The 18567-nt window shown below is 40.1% G+C and overlaps 1 protein-coding gene across 1 annotated transcript in view; it reads right to left on the bottom strand.

Moving 5' to 3' along the window:
* Usp24 (ubiquitin specific peptidase 24) overlaps positions 1–18567 on the bottom strand; it is a 126345-nt gene that overhangs the window by 38129 nt on the left and 69649 nt on the right. Inside the window, exons 32-43 of the mRNA XM_028785408.1 lie at positions 16444–16541; positions 14162–14257; positions 13824–14052; positions 13072–13231; positions 11385–11540; positions 9299–9369; positions 8472–8632; positions 7176–7237; positions 5288–5479; positions 4222–4339; positions 2204–2348; positions 27–146 (exon numbers count right to left, since the gene is read on the bottom strand). Of these exons, the coding sequence (XP_028641241.1) occupies positions 27–146; positions 2204–2348; positions 4222–4339; positions 5288–5479; positions 7176–7237; positions 8472–8632; positions 9299–9369; positions 11385–11540; positions 13072–13231; positions 13824–14052; positions 14162–14257; positions 16444–16541 (1608 nt within the window). The remainder of the gene's footprint in view (positions 1–26; positions 147–2203; positions 2349–4221; positions 4340–5287; positions 5480–7175; positions 7238–8471; positions 8633–9298; positions 9370–11384; positions 11541–13071; positions 13232–13823; positions 14053–14161; positions 14258–16443; positions 16542–18567) is intronic.

The following is an 18567-nucleotide window of genomic DNA, read 5'->3' on the forward strand; positions in this document are numbered from 1 at the left end:
CAGGACAGAAGGAAGAACTCACTCACCTCAGGGAGCCCAGGCTGCATATACAGCTGCTGGAAGACGGCATTCATGTAACAGGTAGCACCACCATTCCTCAGCCCCACAAACCCTGAGCTGGATCTGCTATCCACTGGGGGGAGGTACTGGGAAAAAAAGAACAGAAACAGCAGGGAGGAGAATGAGTATTCTTCCACAGCATACTTCCACAACAGCCATCTGGGATGACTAAGGAGAAAAAGTAGTAGACTCAGATTTCTCCATCCAGCTTGGTATGAACAGCAACAGAACCTATGTTCCTCAAGTACCTGTGTTGGGTGCTGGTAGGATGATGAAATACAATCATCTTAATGATTCTTGTCTGCTCATAAAATATGTCTCACAAAGCAGGTACTAGTTCAATCAAGATAAACCTGCAGTCATTCACTTATCATTCAACAAGTGTTTATTAATGACTTATCACATGCCAGGCACTGTGCCAGGGATTAAGAGAGAACAGAAATGTTTGTGGTCCTTCATCTTGCAGAAACTTATAATGTGGCTGTGTAATGTAAAATTTATGGCATTAATCAAGCAGATACACGAGATGCCTACTACACACTGATGTAGTTTTCTGAATATTCTGAAATTTATCCTGAGGAATTCTGTAGTGCAATCAGTCAAGCAAGGTAATGTTTTTACACAGTACCTTTAAAAATACCATGTTTTTATACATTATTCTTTTTCATACAAGGTAATGTTCTATTAAACTTTTCCTATAAGAGTACAATTAAAATGACAAGAAAATACCCCACTGTTTTATTTACAAATGTTATCAAACAATGCAGAGCTGAACACATTGCTTTTCTGGGTAGAAGTCATGCAGATAGGACATCTTGGCTAGTGTTCAGCACACACCTCTGCAGGTAGAAGGACAGGATAAATCTATGTGGAAATGTGAGTCCTCTGGGAGCTTGGCTCTTACAGTAACCACACAAGTGTATGCATCCATGTAATAAGCAAACAGCTGACAAATACATGCAGGACTTTTGAAGTATTACTGGATCTCATATGCTTTTCTTTAACATCAATAGTAACTGATGCAGACTGTTTTCTAGGAGCTAATAAATACTGACATTTTTTTGTATTAAAAAGCACAGATTTTTTTTTTAAGTTATGAAAACTATTTTTATCTGATTTTTTGAGGCAGGGTTTCTTTCTCAGTGTATCCCTGGCTGTCCTGGAACTCACTCTGTAGATCAGGCTGCCCTCAAACAAGATATTTTTTAAATGCTGAAGTATAGCACTTAGACCACACTCCAGCTTACACTGTATCTCACAGTGCTGAAACAATGGTGTTGGCTCTGTCTTCCACTGTCTGTGCTCTGGCCTGCCCTATGGCTGCAGCAGTACTTTCATTTTTCAACTTCAAACGTCTATAACTTTTCTTAATGTATGATAAACTCTGAATCTCACTGAATTTATCTGGCTTTTTAATTCCAGTGCCTGGCATTCTGCCAGCATAAACTTGCTCAAAAAATAAAAATAAGAATATAAAAAAATCTAGTAACAAAAATGGTTGGAATGTCAGTTTTTATTGAGAGTAACTATTAGTCAGTTTGAAAATGGCTCATCTCTAACTGAAAGGATATTTCATAATAATACAGTGATTAAGTATGATAAAAAATTTAGTTGATTATAAGATGTAAACATGCCATGCAAAAAAATATTGACTTGGTTGTGGTTAGCATAGTGCACCTTGAGTCTCAGACTCACATACTGCGGGGCTAGAGAAACTTCACAGCAGGTAAAGGCACTGCAAAGCCTGAAAGCTTGATTCTAGTCCTCAGGTCCCACATGGTGCTGGACAGCGAGAGGACCTAACTCTTGCAGCGTCTCCTGGCCTCCATCCTGCTCCTCGTCATGGACATACCCTCAAAAGGGAGGTATAAGTTAGATATTTAGGAGACCATTCTAAAACCAGGTAAATGAGGGCTGGGGCAATGACTTAGTGGGTAAAGTGCTTTCTATGAACTGTGAAGTCTACAGTTCGAGTCCCCAGAGCAAGCTGGCTACCTAGTCTAATTAGCTCTGGGTCCAAGTGATGCTTTGCATCAGCCAAACAAAGTGGAGTGTGACAGAGGAGGACACCAGGATCTCCAGCCTCTAGTCTCACTTACACAAACACACTCAAGAAAGAATATTAGTAGGTCTAAAAACTTACATCAAACTCCTTGGTGAGCGCAGGGTCTGGCTGATGATGCATTGAAAGTAGTTCTTTTGTAATAATCTGAAGATTTGAAGGTGAGCTGTCAGCTAACATCACAAGAACTTCATAGGCTGCCAATCGGCTATTTACTGTACTACACCTAAGAACAACAATACAAGCCATCTTCAAAAATCAACAACAGAAAACAAGATATAAACACTACAATCTCTTAAACACAGGTAAGTTAGGCCTATGCCAGAAATCTAGTAATCTATGTGCCCTAAATACAGGAGACAGGAAGAGGTTTCAGAACTATTATCTTAGCCTGATAATAATCAGTAAAATCTTCTCCAATAAGAGAAAGGAAGCTGTGAAATAAAAACATATTCCCACAAACATTTCAGATACGCTTTTGGTCAAATGATTCTCCAATGACACCAACAGCTTTCTATTCTGTTACAGAAAACAGAGACAGAAACAGGTAGCTTGTCAAATCAGGTTTTGAAAGTGGCACATGGGAAAGCAGATTTCCCTTACTGCCTGTCTTTCAACTCAGGCAGTAATTCTGAACTCTAATTAACCTGGCACTGCTGAAGTGATCACAGATTAGAATGGATACACAAAAAAGAGGACATCCAACCTCTGCGTGACACCAGTTATAAGAGTGCAGGAGGGGGACTGCAGAGCTCTTGGGTTAGCACTGCACCTGCCGCCAAGGACAAGTGCCACAGAGGTGGCACTGTCCTCTAATTCTTGTCTAGATGTATGGATTAAACAGGCTGGACAAGAAATGAACAAGGAGGTACTATAAACAGGCGAAGGCAATTGCTTTGTTATTGTGACAAAGAACACATTTACTTTCAGAAAGATGTTATGTATTTTAAATCTCTTTTGCTTCACGGTTTCGTTGGGAACAGTCACTGATGATGAGCACATTTAGTACACGGGGAGGATGAAACATGTCTGCTTCTCCATCCAGGAGTTATACATGAGCTTATTATTTAAATAAAAATAAGGGAAAGGAATCAACAATGAACTTTCTTCATTAAAACTGTTAGAGATATATTGTTTTGTATTTACTGAAAAGTCAAAAAATTAATGTATCTCTGGTGCTTTAATTAGAATCCCAGAGACCTAGTGCTTCAAGACAAGACCAGACAGGAATGAGATGGGAGCTACATCCCTAAGGATGGGTCAACAGTTCTAAAAATGCCCTCTCCCTGCCTTCCACTACATTCTGCTAATAAGGGATTTCTGTACTAGAAAAGTATTTATACATGATGCTTCATGGGACTCCATGTAGTTCTTACTATGCCTTGCCTCTGTCAGTCATCTCTGAAATTGTAACTCTGTTCTTCAGAAAATTAAGTTTGATTCCAGGCAAGGTAAGTGGCAGCTCACTGCTGCCTTTTCTAGGGACAACAGTCTACACATCACTGGAGGAGGGTCAACAATACTTGTACATATTTCACATTTATATCTCAAAGACTAACATAAACCTTCCTTCCAAAATTACAACTTTAATAAATTACTAGCAGCTGCAGATATGAGAACATAGTATGATCCAGCAAATGACAAGGTTTTAGACCTTTCTCCTAAAAAAAATATCCTGAAGCTTATACTTGGAGTCTGTTTACAATGGAGATAATTCATTATTTTCCCTTCAGTGCTGGGGACTGGATTCACATCCCACACAGCTGAACACATGCTTTAACACCAAGCTAAAGTTCCAATCCCTACATGGATTTCTTGCCACCTTTGTTTCCCTTGGAATTTGTTACTGACCAGACCAGCACACAGCTACTTCCTTTCCCACCTTGATGAGGAGAACTGTACCAGGGCACTTTCTCTCTGTTCACTACATGCCAAGCACACTTTAAACAAAGCTCATTTGCATGCATTGGTTTAAGTGGCAGGAAACAGGACAAACTCACAGGATGGAAGTCAAATTTCAAGTTAAGAAAATCTTTTTGGACTACAGTTGTGAATTAAGAGATTTTACCAAAACTGAACACAACGTGCATTTTCCATACTTTGGATGAAAGTCCTGTTGACTGATGGCAGCGCTGCCGGCTGGAGAATGACTATTTAGAATAATTCTAGAAGCTCGGAAAAGGAAGTCATCTAACAACGGTTTAATCAGTGATGAACCTGGAACAGAGCAAAATATCACGTTGAAGAGGAACACAGATTTTAACTGGAAGATTCTATTGCACTCTCCTAACAGAGCAACACTGGCACCCAAGGCCACCCACAAGCAATACATCTGGCTTAACTTATAGTGCACATTTTTAGAGTGTAGGATGTTGCAGATCTGTGGCATGCTGGGATCAGGAAACAAGGTAAGGAGTAGTCAGGTGACAGTGCCTTCTTTAGGAGTCAAGCTTTCACCTCAGAAGCACAAGTGTCAACACCACTACAAGGCAGAATGGTCTGAGGGAATGATTCGTTATCTGGGCATCAGGAAGTCCTCCACACAAGGGCTAAAGAAACTTTTAAACCTATCTTCTTCAGGTAAAATGTCAGTCCTTCCTTCCTGGTTAAGAATCACTCTTTTCTATGTATCCTCAATAGCATGAAGATTCTATAGCATTGGTATGGTCGATGCTACAACTGTGGTAGTTACATTTTGGGTTGTTTTCTAAATAGAATTTATAGTATTTGGATATGTATATCCAAGTTATAACTGTTCTCCAGGGGACTCTTACATTTTCCCACCGCTGAGGAGGTAATGGCTGGAGATTACTTACCAGATGAGAAACATTCTTGTAAGAATGAAAATATATTATAAAATATAACAAACACAAAAGGAGACAAACCTCTGAATTATAATTTTTACTTGATAGTAAGTTATGTGATAACTATTTTAAACAATATAAAATTCTCCATGTGATTTAAGGACACAGGTAAAAGACACCTGTTTTACTAATCATTAAAGTTTTACTAATCATTAAAATTACAGACAATTTTCTACTCCTAAAAGGTCAAATTTTCATGGAACATTTAGCAATTAACCTATTGTCATAATTATACAATGCTATGGTAGTAACTGAGAACTGAGGTACTCTTTTGCATATAATAAAATGAAGCAATAATTACCTAGCATTTCCTTTTCTGCTCCACAGAGTGACAGCAGGGTCTTAATGAGCCGCAAATGTCCTGCCAACAGGATATTGTCTGCTTCGCTGGTTTCGCACTCTGCTGTTCGATTAGGTTCAAAGTTATCCAGCCATGTAATCTCATCTTCCAGCATGGTAGCTGGGCTGAGTCTTAACTGCTCCATTTCTGAAGCTGAGAAGGGGATAAAGGTAAGGAGGTAGAAATCTATTACAAAGACAGGTTTCTGTTCATGGAACCAAAGCCCTGGACTAACGATATCAGTCTAAGGTCCTAATCTTTCACTTCACAGAGCTCACAAACCTTGGCATTAAGAACCTTCTGGCTGCAGACCCTGCTAAGGCCATCTACTGCATCAACTAAACACCTGACTGCCTCCTCTGTGCAGGCCACTATGCTAATGGAGATGGTCATTGCTCTAACAAAGCATCTGGCTTATCGAACAAGACTTCCCAAGGGAAAGGAGGAATGGGGAGTAGTGAGAACTAAGGCTCTCCATAGTGCTTCCTAAACACAGAGGCCGATCGATAACAGGAAAGATCAGGCATCATAAGTTCTCAAACCATGAACCAAACACTGGAGAATACTTTTTCTTACCCTACCAAACAAGGACTGACAGTCAGATTCTACACTGGAAGCATGGCTCAAAGAATCTGTTAGTCTAGGCAGTTATGTGGACACGGTCCCATTATCTCTTATACTTGAGACAAGACATATAGTCTAACTAGGTTATTTACTCCAGTCTCCAAGAGACTCACTGCATTGCTTAGAGGCGGAGTCCTGATCTGAAAGCCAGGAAAGCACCCGCCTGCAGAGCTGTTGCTTAGGCCGATCAGTCACCAGACAGTAGAGCTTTGTGCCCATTTGCAAGAAGAAAGGTTTTTGCATGAAAGTTCTTTTAGAATGAGGTGCTGAGAAAGGGTTGCTTCTTTTACAAAGCCATTCTGTTCCTTTTCTAGAGTACAGAGAACAGCCACATGCTGTCTCTTTCAGACCTCCAGCCTCTATGAATCCCCCCTCATGGGGCTGTCCAACCCGTACATTCACAGTTCATGTTTATTTTCACCTGGCTTTGATGTTCTATTTCAATTAATATTTCTGTTGATTCTGAATTTTATTTCCTGTAATCTGAAGTGAATTTGAGGGTAAAGAATAGGGAATATAATGAACACTTGGGCTGAACAACTAATATTTACATGGGAAATTTGTATCATTTATAATATATTTGCATTATTTGGAAGTACAGATGAGTAAAATCTCCACATTCTAAGAGGCCACTTCTACCACCGCTAGTTCACTCACTGCCTGACCTCCGTCACTATCAACGTCCCAACAGATTCCAGCTGCTGTTAATAAGCCCCCATGTGTCAGAACAGGAGCTGGAGAGGTGCTCAGTGCTACATGCACTGGCTGCCCTCCAGAGGACCTGACTTCAGTTCCCACTGCTCATGTCGGGTGGCTTAGGATTAGCAGTAACTCCATTAATTCCTTCTTCTGGCCTCTGCAGACATCCAGGCACACATGCATACATTCATACAAAACATACACATACACATAAAGTAAAAAAAAAAAAAACCCTTAAAAAAACATTGTAGAATTTTGCTAGAGAGTCAGATCCTTCACGTTAATTCTTTCTTAGTTCAATTACTAATGAGACTTGCAAATTCTAAAGTTCACAAGTCTTCCTTGTACCTGGTTGGGTATGTAACAGACACAGAGCACAATGGCACATGGATTTACATGTCATTTCCAAGAAAACAAAACTCAACAAACGTCAAAATGAATGCGCTCCCACTTTCTGACAGGTACATCAGGTATGGTTTGTCATTTTCATTTCCCCTATCCCGAATCAAAGTGAGACTTTACTTACTTGTCAGATCATCTAATAACTGGCACCGCAAATCAAAATACTCCATACACTGAGACAGCAGTCTAAAAACCAGACAGATTTCAGTTACTAAAACCGGGCTGCTTTAAACGATGAAGCATTTCCCTTTAAACAACCAGCTCACAAAGCAGCTGAGCAAGGTGATTTTCCTAAACATACAACTGCGTACATTAAACACCAATTTTAGCATGATGGAAGTTAATAATTTTAATAAACTGTAGTCTAGGAACAATGGTGTAGAGAAGAAAATTTACAAATGTATCATGTTTTAAACTAACATAAACACTGATTGCATTTGTTCACTCAAACGTGAACTAATATCTATCAATTAGCTGCCAAATGCACGAGTTGCTGGATTGTTACAGTAGACAGGAGCACAGACCCTAGAATCGGATTGCGTTACAGTGGGCAGGAGCACAGGCCATAGGATAAGACTGGTTTCAATCTTGGCTCTATTACTTATAGCTGGTGTCTATGGACACCTCATTTCTCTCAGTCTTGTAATTTCTAAATGCTTAGTATAGTCTTATCATAGACTAAAAATGCATGAATATTTAGACATAAATAAAAATGCATGAATATTTAGACATAAATGGTTTGTAGGTGTAACAAACCATAATTTTTAGGTTATTTCAAATTACAGATAATAAAATATCCAAACTCAGACCTTTATGAGGGTAAAACACACACACACACACACACACACACACACACACACACACACCCCTTGGTAAACTGTGCAGCACAGTTAGCTATGGTAATTGCTAATTATATACCAAATTAAGACATTTTAAAAATGTTGTGAAATACAAATTTCAAATTTCAATAGCATCAATAATAATAAAATACTTGAGAGTCACCTTAATCAAGGAGGTTAAGTCTTACACAGTAAAGCAGTACACACTGCTGGGAAAAATTAAACATAATGAGACACCTCACACTTATGGATTAGAAAAGAAAGTTTTAAGATACTCAAACTAACAGAGTCACCTACAGACTCCACAAACTATCTGAGCTGAGAAGTGACCTGCGAGAGGACAGCAGTGTGATGTGGACCAAGGAACCAGGCTCACATAACCTCGGGATGTTGCCGACTAGGAAGAGTAGTGTGGGAGTGAGGACTGGTAGGGAGGGAAGCCTGGGGTGGGGGTTAACTCGCTCATCCTGCATGAGGAAAAACAGCAGGTAAGGAAAAGAGACACTCTCTTGTCTCAAGAACCCATACGGACTTTACAGGAGCAGCACAGAGACCCACTCCCCTCTGTCTTTAGGACATACCTCTGATTGACTCCTCTCATGACACTGGTTGGGGACCAGAGAGGCAGCTGAGCCGTGAGAATGACGCCTAAGAGGAACTGATTTGGCTTCTGCACTTCTGGATGTGCCGAAGTATCTGTTTGACTAAGAGTGTACAGCTGATCGCAGGCAACCCGGCGGATCTGAAATGTGATCAGTGGTAAATGACAGATGCCATCAACACTGCAGACTACATCAAAAGTGACACCCTGGAAATCCACACCATTTACTTGTTCAAGTGACTGAAATATGTTAGAAAGATGTGACGATTCTAACTTTGAGTGGTAAATATTCTGCAGAGTAAATATACTAATTAAAAAATAAAAGTGGTTTGGAAACTAATTTCCCAAATTACTCTACTATCTTACTTGAGCTAACAGGTTTATAACTCAATGAATATAAACCCCATTTTCAAATATTTAAAAAGTTTATTTTCATTGTCACTTATGAAAGAATTAAAGCCTAACAAAAGTTCATGGTTTGAAGGTGATCTCTCCAAGACTCTGACCAACATGCTTAAGCCTACGTCTGCTGCTTTTGCAGTTAACAGATGCTTAACACTGGAGGCTGATCTTTCGTTGTTATCAACAAAACTCAAACATCAATTAGTTCTAACACCAGTGCTGAAACTTTAGTTGGAAAGTGGAGGGAGAAAGAGAAAGCAGAGAGTGGAGTCTGAATGGTCCCTTTTCCTTCAGGGTGGTGGTCTGTAGCCATTCCTTCTGGACTCTCTGCAATGCTGCAGGCCTTTATGAAAGCTCATAACAAGAAGACCAAAAGGTCTTTTGCTAAGTAATAGAAATCCTTACCTCAGCACTTGGTGATCCGAGCAGAATATCAATGATAAAATCAGCAACACATGGCAAGCTGTAGAAAGACGCTGAGAACAAGGAGAATGAATGGTAGTAGGAAAGAATTGAGTAATGCACTTACAAAATGACAGTATTCCTAAGTAACTTCTTAAGACCAAATTTATGCAGAAAAATTTCCCCTTTCTACATAAAGGCAAACCCCAGGATTGCCGACAATGGTCTCTGTGACTGTCCACTAGTCCCTGGGAACTGAATGTGCCTCATGGCACCTCTCAGTGTCACTACCCTGTATGTATCAGTTACAGAATAAGGAAGTCTTCTCTCTATAAACAACTATAAAACACACCTTAAACTAAGTTCATACACGGTGAGATAAAAACTTGGAGAAGTTGTATTTTCTCAACTTGAAAAGGTCTTAAACAATTTCAGGAAAATTAAATTATGAGTATGATATAGGTTTAAAAGCTATTTCACAATGATTTATACTTCCCATATAAAAATCTTCAAATTCATTTGTTCTCAGAAAATTTCTCCAGTTATTACTTTAATTATAAGTTGGAAATATAAATGTCTAATTTCTATGTTTATCTTGATTTTCACTTCTGACTTACACAATTAGTTTGAATGTCATATAAAACACACCATGACTATCAAACCTTTATCTGTGGTAGTCTGAAATAAGTAATTACAGCTAAGAGTAGATAATTTGTACAATTCCCAGAACTGCAGTTACTTTGCTTCTGACTATTTCCTGAGAGCTTCCTGCATATTACAAAGTGTTTGGGGGCTGGAGATTCAGCAGGGAGTGCAATGAGCAAGTCTCTGGCTTAGTGGAGCTCACAATGTAGTTGGAGGAGAGGGGATGACGGCAATACCATGAAAAATGAGTGTATTGTATTGACAGTTATAAAAACAAATGATGTTGAAAAAGTAAGGGAAGGGTTTGGGTTGTGTGAGGGCACGGGGAAGGCTTAGGCTTTTGGGAAGATGGTCAGGGAATGTGTAACCAGGGTGTTCTGTGTGTAAAGACTTGCAGGTGAGGAAAGAGCATTAAGAGAAAGAAAGAACAGCCAGTGTAAAGGACCTGTGGCAGGAATGTATCTTGTGTATTGAGGAAATAGCAAAGAAACCAGCAAGTGAGGGATAAACTAGAAGATGGGAGAAACAGAATCACTGGTATATTGGACTGTGTTGGGTTTAAGAGTTGGTTTTACTGTGGATAAGCAGAGAAGCCTGAGAGTTCTGAAGAAGGAGCATGCCTGAGGAATTAACTGTAAGAGCAGGAGTAGGGAGAGAAGTTAGGCCAGCACTGATTGGTACAATCCAATTAAGAGATAGTGGCCGAGTGGAAGCACTAACCACACACGAAGGGCTACAAACAGGTGGAATCCAGAATCTGAAGGAGGTTACTCTCACATATCAGAGGCAGAGACCACAAAACGTGATAGTTACTCCTAGGTTCTTAGGCAGAATATGCAGGAAGCTGGAACTGCTCTGCTCATAAATTGGTAGAACTTGTGAGTGAAATGAGCAAGATCAAAGTTATTCTGGACAGGTTAGGTTTGCAATATCTCAAGTAGAATGATGAGGAGAGTGGCCCAGACCACAGATTCAAACTACCATGGAGGGTAACAGTGTCTAGTGGATTTAAGGCTGGATGGAGTCATCAAGAAAAAAAGACAGCAGAGCAGAGATATTGAGGAACTAAGGCCCAGCATCTCCACCCACTAGAAGTCATTAACAAAGATTATAGAACCAGGTCTAGGAATATATTATAAACTAGTAACCTGGGTGCTTCAATTCCTTAGTTACAATTACTTCCCATAGAGTAGACATGGCACCCTACAACACCTGATGTAGAACTGTATGTGTGGAGACAAATGTGTATGTACACAAAGGGCTCAGAAAACACACAAACATTCCTGCACAATTAACCACGCTAGCACTGTTTCCCCCATTCTACATCCTTACTTTCTCTATCCCTTCTCCCATCAAAAGGAGCTTTTTATAAAGTAATGCCAATTCTTAACAGGAACCTGGCTTTTCTCTGAAAGAAATGAATTACTAATAAGCCGCCTCCTACCCAGCTGCTGACTCCGAAGCTGCAGGCACGTAACAAGAAGAGACCAAGCCTCTCCAGCAATCAGGGCATCTTTGGTGGACACAGACTGCTGCCGGACACAGATCCCAGCATGCAGGGCTGCTGGCTCTCCTTCACTGCTAGAGCTGCAATTGCTTCCTGAAAGCAGGGAACACAAGTTTAGTATGGCTCCTAGGAGCTTGCAGTATTTTAATGTAAGAACCACAGTCACTGTGCAAAATTAATACTGGAAGAAAGCATCGCTAGGGAACAGGAGTTGTAATCTCCCTATTTGATGCATACCAGCTCCTTTGTCCTAAACACATTTGCAGGGATTCAAAATGTTTTCACATGACAATACTCCTTTCAGGTGGGAGAATGTCTTGTATCTTATGATCTCGATGACTACATGGACACAAGAATCCTAAAAATCTAACAACATTTCTACATATTCTATCATAATTAAAAATATTAAGCTTGGTGTGGCGGCACACACCTTCAATCCCAGCAATAGAGAAGCAGGGTAGGCAGATCTCTTTGAGTTTGAGGTGACCCTAGTCCATATAGCAAGCACCTGGCCAGCCAAGGCTAGTGTGAGACCCCTACATCAAAAAACCCAAACTAAGTCAAATTAGAAAAACCTTTTACTATAAACCTATAGAGCAGGAAAAACTAACAAAGCTAAGAAATAAAGCTACATGAAAAGTCCCAACAGAAAATAAGTGGGCAGGGCCCACAAGGGTCACTCAGTTGGTAAGATGCTTAGTATGCTAATTATAAGAACCTGAACTCAGTACCCAGAACTGGGTACTGGGTGCATCTGGGCATAGTAGCACACCTGTAAATCTAGCACCGGGGAGGTGGAGACAGGCACATTCTAGGGCTTGCTGGGTCAGCCCAGCCTTATGGGTGATTGATTTCTATGTCAACGAGAGAGACTCTGTCTCAAAACAGCTGCTCTCACCCCAGACCAAAAAGAACAAAAATATCTGAAGAGCAATAATCTTATATTGATCTCTAGCTCACACACAAGCTATGCATGGCACTCTTTCTCTTTCTCTGTCTCTGTCTCTCTCTTACACACACACACACACACACACACACACCCCACTCTGGAGTAGGGGCTTGGAGCTGTGCCAAACCAAGAAAAGAACTGTTTACCATGCTAGACTTCTGGGAAATTTGTTTCAGCCACAAATTATAGGTGTGGTAACACTTTTATACTCAGCAAAGCTAAAGATGGCAGGACTTGACATCTGCACTTATTCCATGCGTTAATAAATGCCCTTTTTCTTAAAGAAGGTGTCAAGACTCATTAATTTTTTAATCATGTTCAAAAGCAAGAGAAAAGGCTTTCTTTAATAATCTGACAAATCTTCACATGGATTATTCTTACAGCCAATTCTTGCCCAATGTTCTATTACTGTCTTTTTGTTCTGGAGATTTTTCTACATGGGTACTGTATTTACATCATTTCTACCCTCACCAACCCCTCCCCCAATCCCTCTCAAATTTACTGCCTCATCCTTTTTAATTATCGTTATAAATACACACACACATACACACACACACACACGTATGTATGCATATGTATACAAGCACACACACATACAAAAGAGGACCAAAAAGCCATAGGGAAACATACTGTTCTGTGTTTTCTTAAAAGCACTGTCCCATTTTAAATCAGTACCTGAACTGCTGAGTCTGCTTCTAATTCCAACAGGAAACAGAGAATTACTTTCTTTAATTGGCTGGCTGCTTCCAACAAGATCAAGCCGTCCTGCAGCTGCAGCCCATGACAGTCTCATGAAACAAGCCACAGTCGCAGTAAAATCACTTGCTTCCATAGTCTAAGGAGGTATGGAAAGCGTATAATGAGAAAGACATGCTGACCTCTCCGACTGTGGCCTCAGGGTACATCCCTTCCCTCTCAGGTCACGCAGGATTGCCCTTCTCACTGTCCTCACACATGCTCACTAGGACGTTACCTGGAGTCCCTAATCCCCATGCTCCAGTTTACCCAGTCACTCCTAAATCTGTTTTCTTGCCACGTCCCCTCCTACACAGTACACTTCAGCTTCCATGAATGTTCTGTCACTCAGCATGTGAGCTCCGGTTTTGTTCTTTTTACTTGAACCAGTCTCCTCTCCAACTCCCTCATTCTGCTCATCATTTTAGTCTTTAGAACTTTCTGGCTTAAACACACAGGATAGCACAGGTGAATGACTTTATCCCTTACTGCTGAAACCACGGAAAGCTGTGTTTCTACAGTTTTACACTTGCTTTCACCCTGATCTCATGGTTTCTGTACTTGTAGTCAGTTTCCTTCCAACTCATGATAAATTGCTTGAAAGCAGTGTTCACACTGGGGCTGTTCTATATTCCCGGTCCCCTCTCCCAAGCAAGAGGTATTGTGGCTTCCTGAGTTCACCAACTACTTACTTGTATTGCAACTCGAGCAGCGGGAATGATTTCCTCAACCCTAATAGAGGACCTGTCTGACACTGACAACTGTCTGTAGGATGACTTTTCTGGGGTCCCACACAGGGACATCTGTCTGCTTGTCTGCCGGCTGACATTTCGGAATGGACGGGAAGAAAGTGCTTCTATGCCATCTTTGGTGAGGTCTTCATCTAAGGATGTTGGCATTGTCTGTCCAACAAGTAAAAACCTTAAACAGAGAACACAGTGCACATCTGAAGTTATTTCATAGTCTTTTAAAATGATAAAATTGGGAAGAAAAGTGATATTGCTTTGAGAGAATAAGTACATCTTCATACCTTGCAAGTTGTAGACAGATAGAATAAACACCCTGCCTTGTCTCATAGTCTACTTCCGATGGGATGGAATCTCTCTGCATGACATTTACAACCAAACTTCAAAGAAAGAACAAAGATAGAATATTAAAGACTTCAGTTTCTTTAAAGTAGAACACTAAGTGCAATATTCCATAAATGTTTAGCTACCAAGTTTCTACATATAAATCAACTATCCACATACATATTTCTATCACAAAGACTTCCTTAATAATTAGACCTGTTGTTTTGCTTTACAGATAACCAAGATAGTATGTTCAGATTGTAGCTTTTCTCACTAATTGGTTTGACTTCACAGAACAACGCCTACCTTGGTATTAGTAGAACTAGTAATTAAAAAATATATCAAAAATTGGTGTATGCAATCAAGCTTGTTTTCTATCTCTACTTTTCTTGCTTCCATTCTTACCTCTCCACCCTCCAAATCTATTCTCAGAAGGCCAACCAGAGTGATTCTCTTAACATAAACAGGGTCACGGTACTCATCTGCACAGACTTGTTCAATGGCTTCCTATGTGAACAGGAAAGGGAGGGTGTGCAGAGCAGACCGAGGTGCTACACATCCTGATCCTGAGTGTCTGCAGAGTGCCACGTTCTATAGGGCCAAAACACTCTGGCCTCTGGTGTCCTACATAGGTACACGGCAGCTTCCTACACAAGAGGAGACAACTAGCTGCTCTACAAGCTTTGCCTCTCCCTAATTTTCAAGTTTCTGTAAAATGTCACCTCACCAAGTAGACATTTTCTCATCTACCATTAAGCATCACAACCTCACTCCTTAGCTTGTCTAGAGCTCTTAATCCCATTTAACATGAACCTTCACTTACTGGCTACTGTTTGTCTCCCTCTCTAGTAGACTGCGAGCTTTATGGGGACAGAAATCTTGTCTACTTTACTCACTGCTTTCTGTTCCCACTGCTTAAAATAATGCATAACATATAAACTAACAAACACACACAGCAAATTCAAGGATAATGCTCTGACAACCATAGACATGCGATTGGTTGGGTAACTTGAAATGAGTGTTTAAAGAAGAACATCTCTAAAATGCAGAATGAAAACTGGATGCAGAGGCTGAAGAAAAGGCTATAAAATTGATACAATTATGGCAGGCCTGCCTGAGTTAGAAAGTTAATTCTAGGCTACCTTGACCTACAGAATAAGACCCTGTTTAAGGAAAGAAGGGGTAGGGGTGAAGAAACAGAGGCATGCAGGAAGCCTGCGGGTGGGGGACTGCAGGGAGAAGGGGGTAAGCACAACAAGAAATTTCTTGTGCACACTAGAACTTCCACAATGCTTTGTAAATATTTTTTAATATTAATTTTATGGTGTGTGTGTGTGTAAAATATCCTGTGGAAATCTGAAGATAGTGTTGGGTCCCGTGGAACTCTAGTTAGAAGTGGTTGTTAGCTGCGATGTGGGTACTGGGAACAAAACCCAGCTCCTCTGTAAGGGAATCAGCACTCTTAATCACTGAGTCCTCTATCCACCTGCTGCTTGGGAATTCTTTTAATCTTCATTTTCCCCTCTTTATCTTCAAGGTCCCTGCCTAGATTCTCTTCTATGCTATTTTTTCTCACAGGGCTTCTATTAACCATCTTTTGCTCAAACTTCAAGTTGGTCTTCATTCCTTCCTGCCTGAGGACTTTTCTTCACTTTGACCTTCTAGTCCGGTTACGTACATGGCTACGCTTTTTACTCACTCTGCCCTCTCCCTGGATTACAGCACTCTCTCTAATGCTGACTGACCTAAGGGACCGTCTACTCATTCTCAACTCCCAGCTCAAAGATCCCTTCTCTGTGAAACGTCTCCTAGCTCCGTACTCCAGCTTTTCCCTCCCTCAGCCGTGGCCATATGCCATCACTTTCAGGCTAACTAGCTGTTACTCTCCACTTAGCCGCAAGCTTCTGAAGAGAAGGGTTCCCACTAATAAACTCTACTTCACTAGCATCAGTGTTGCCGCAATATAGGACACAAACACATGGACGACTCAAGAAAGAGAGGAGGCTACCTCAACTTTACTTTTCTTGAAAATCTCCCTCCCTTGCAGATGGGAGAGACATGCTTCTCTAAGTTTTCCCAAGTAATGAAGTCAGAAAATGAATAGAAACATTCTAAGGCATCAGGCACCATTTCTATTTGTTCTAACTCTCATAATGCCTCACACAGTTCACTGGAGGAATAAGCACATCTCACAGGGGAGAAATAAACCAATATGACCATGATGGGTTTGCAACTCACAAACCTCAAGCCTCCGGCTTTGAGGAAGTTCTCACAGAAGGACTTTGCACAGCTTCTTGCCATGTCATCATCAGCTGTGGGCATGAGTTTGGAGCTTAGAACCTGGGGAGCAAAGAAGCAAAGTTAGTCACGCTAATGTTTTCTGTAGAGAATACTCTTATTCACACAGCTCAAGGCAGAATTCCTTTGATGCCACCTCTTAGTTTCCCAAGAAGATTATGAAGGCCGATCTCCCTCAGTAAAGGGAATCACATTTTTCCATACAGTGGTTAATTAGGATTTCTTTTTCCAGTCTTGAACCAAGTGTTTTCATGAAATGCCTTCAAGCTTAGATAACAAATATACTCATGTAATATGCAAAATATGTTCTTTAAACACACATGGTCCAAGTCCAAATTTTTATAAACAGTTCAAAACCAAAAAGCTGAAGTCCCTAAAGAGCACAGTACCTATTACTGGATATGTGCTCTGCGTAGGCACATGCATTCTCTTTGTATGTGAGGTGGGTCTTACTCTAATGTCTCTGCTCTTCTCTGATACCGCAATGTCTACCTTAAAGAAAAGCTTAACTGAATATAGTGGTGGGTGGAGGAGTCTATCACAGAAATCACAATTTAGTACAACTCAGTTAGTTATGTTCTAATGTTATCAGCTTTGAGCTAAGAGATCATACACATGTAATTTCCCCACGGCCTCGTGTTCCCTGTCAGCTAAAGGAGGATAATGACTACATGTACCAGATGTAACAGAAGCTGTCAGACCAAGGACAGACAATGCTAAGGTACTCAGTGAGCAGCAGCACAAACAAGTGTCCAGGAAACAATAGTTCGTTTAGTTGTTATGACTTAGAGATCTCATATATTCTTAGTTTTAAACTAGATATTTTAAACTCAAAATACTTTTCTATTCTACTTCTATGAGCCTATGAGCATTATGGGCTTATGCATTTCATATGGGTTATTTATTTATTTATTTTTTTATTGGAAAAACTTTCTTCTCTTTGGGAAGGGGATCCGCAGTTTCAGAGACTAAGCACAGATGGAGAAGGGGAGTCCTCTGCTCTGCAGTCCTTTCTGTGAGCACAGTTAGCCATCGACCGATATGCACACACCCTGTAATTAGCAACAATTTAGTGAAAATCAATTTTCCTCAAAGGAACAGGTATTTATAGTATTAGTTTGGAGGTTCCCTGGTAGATAAGTGTAAACTAATGAGCAAAGTTCAAGGAAATTATGAATTTAGAAACTAGCAAAATCAAGTACTTTTGGAAGTTATGTTTTCCACATAGTTTGCAAAAGAGACCTATTGAAGGAATTCAGTTACTTTACAGCCCTAAAATTACACTGGAGGTGTTTATAATTGGTACTTTGGTTCTGAGACAATACACTTTAGGGAGTTTGTGATGACCTACACTCCACTGCTGGGACAGTCTTGCTTTTCTAGGTGCTCTTAAATACCGATGATAAAACTACACCTTAGCTTCCCAGAAACATCTACTCAAAAGCAGTAAGTCCAGTAGAAATCATAAGATGAAAAATTTAAGTAGGCCAAAAACTTCCAGACAATTTTGTTTTGGAATATTATATTTATTTTCAAATGTCCATGTTATTTATATAAGGGCATATTTCATTTTAAAATGATTTATTAAATATTTTCTTCTTTTAAACTAATCTGTCTTTTCAGAACAATGAATACTCTAACACTAATATGTAATACCTTCATGCTCCGAACATATAAGCAACAAGTGGAACAAGAAAGGGATAACTGTACACTCCAGATTAGATCAGAGGAGTACACTTCAGGGAAAATACATGCTTCTTCTCATTAATTATGACATTTGTATGACTCAGAATCTACTAGAAATACACACTAATCAAGACACCTGTTGTTCATTTAGGCAAGATACACTAAGGCTTCTTAGTCACTGATGTGAAGAACATACCTCTGTAGGATAAAGCCAATTCATTCAAGGCTTTATCTTCTACAAACACAGTGATTAGAGGGTTTGATCTATGAGCAGAAATGTCTGTACCCAGACACTTTCCCTTTTGTTTATGCTTTGCTTTCCTGATTAAGTGTACCTAGCATCCCATGTGTCTTATTTAAAAACCTAGAAGCCACTACTTTG

Source organism: Grammomys surdaster, unplaced genomic scaffold (genome assembly GCF_004785775.1).
Source record: "Grammomys surdaster isolate TR1022 unplaced genomic scaffold, NIH_TR_1.0 100, whole genome shotgun sequence".
Lineage (NCBI taxonomy): Eukaryota > Metazoa > Chordata > Mammalia > Rodentia > Muridae > Grammomys > Grammomys surdaster.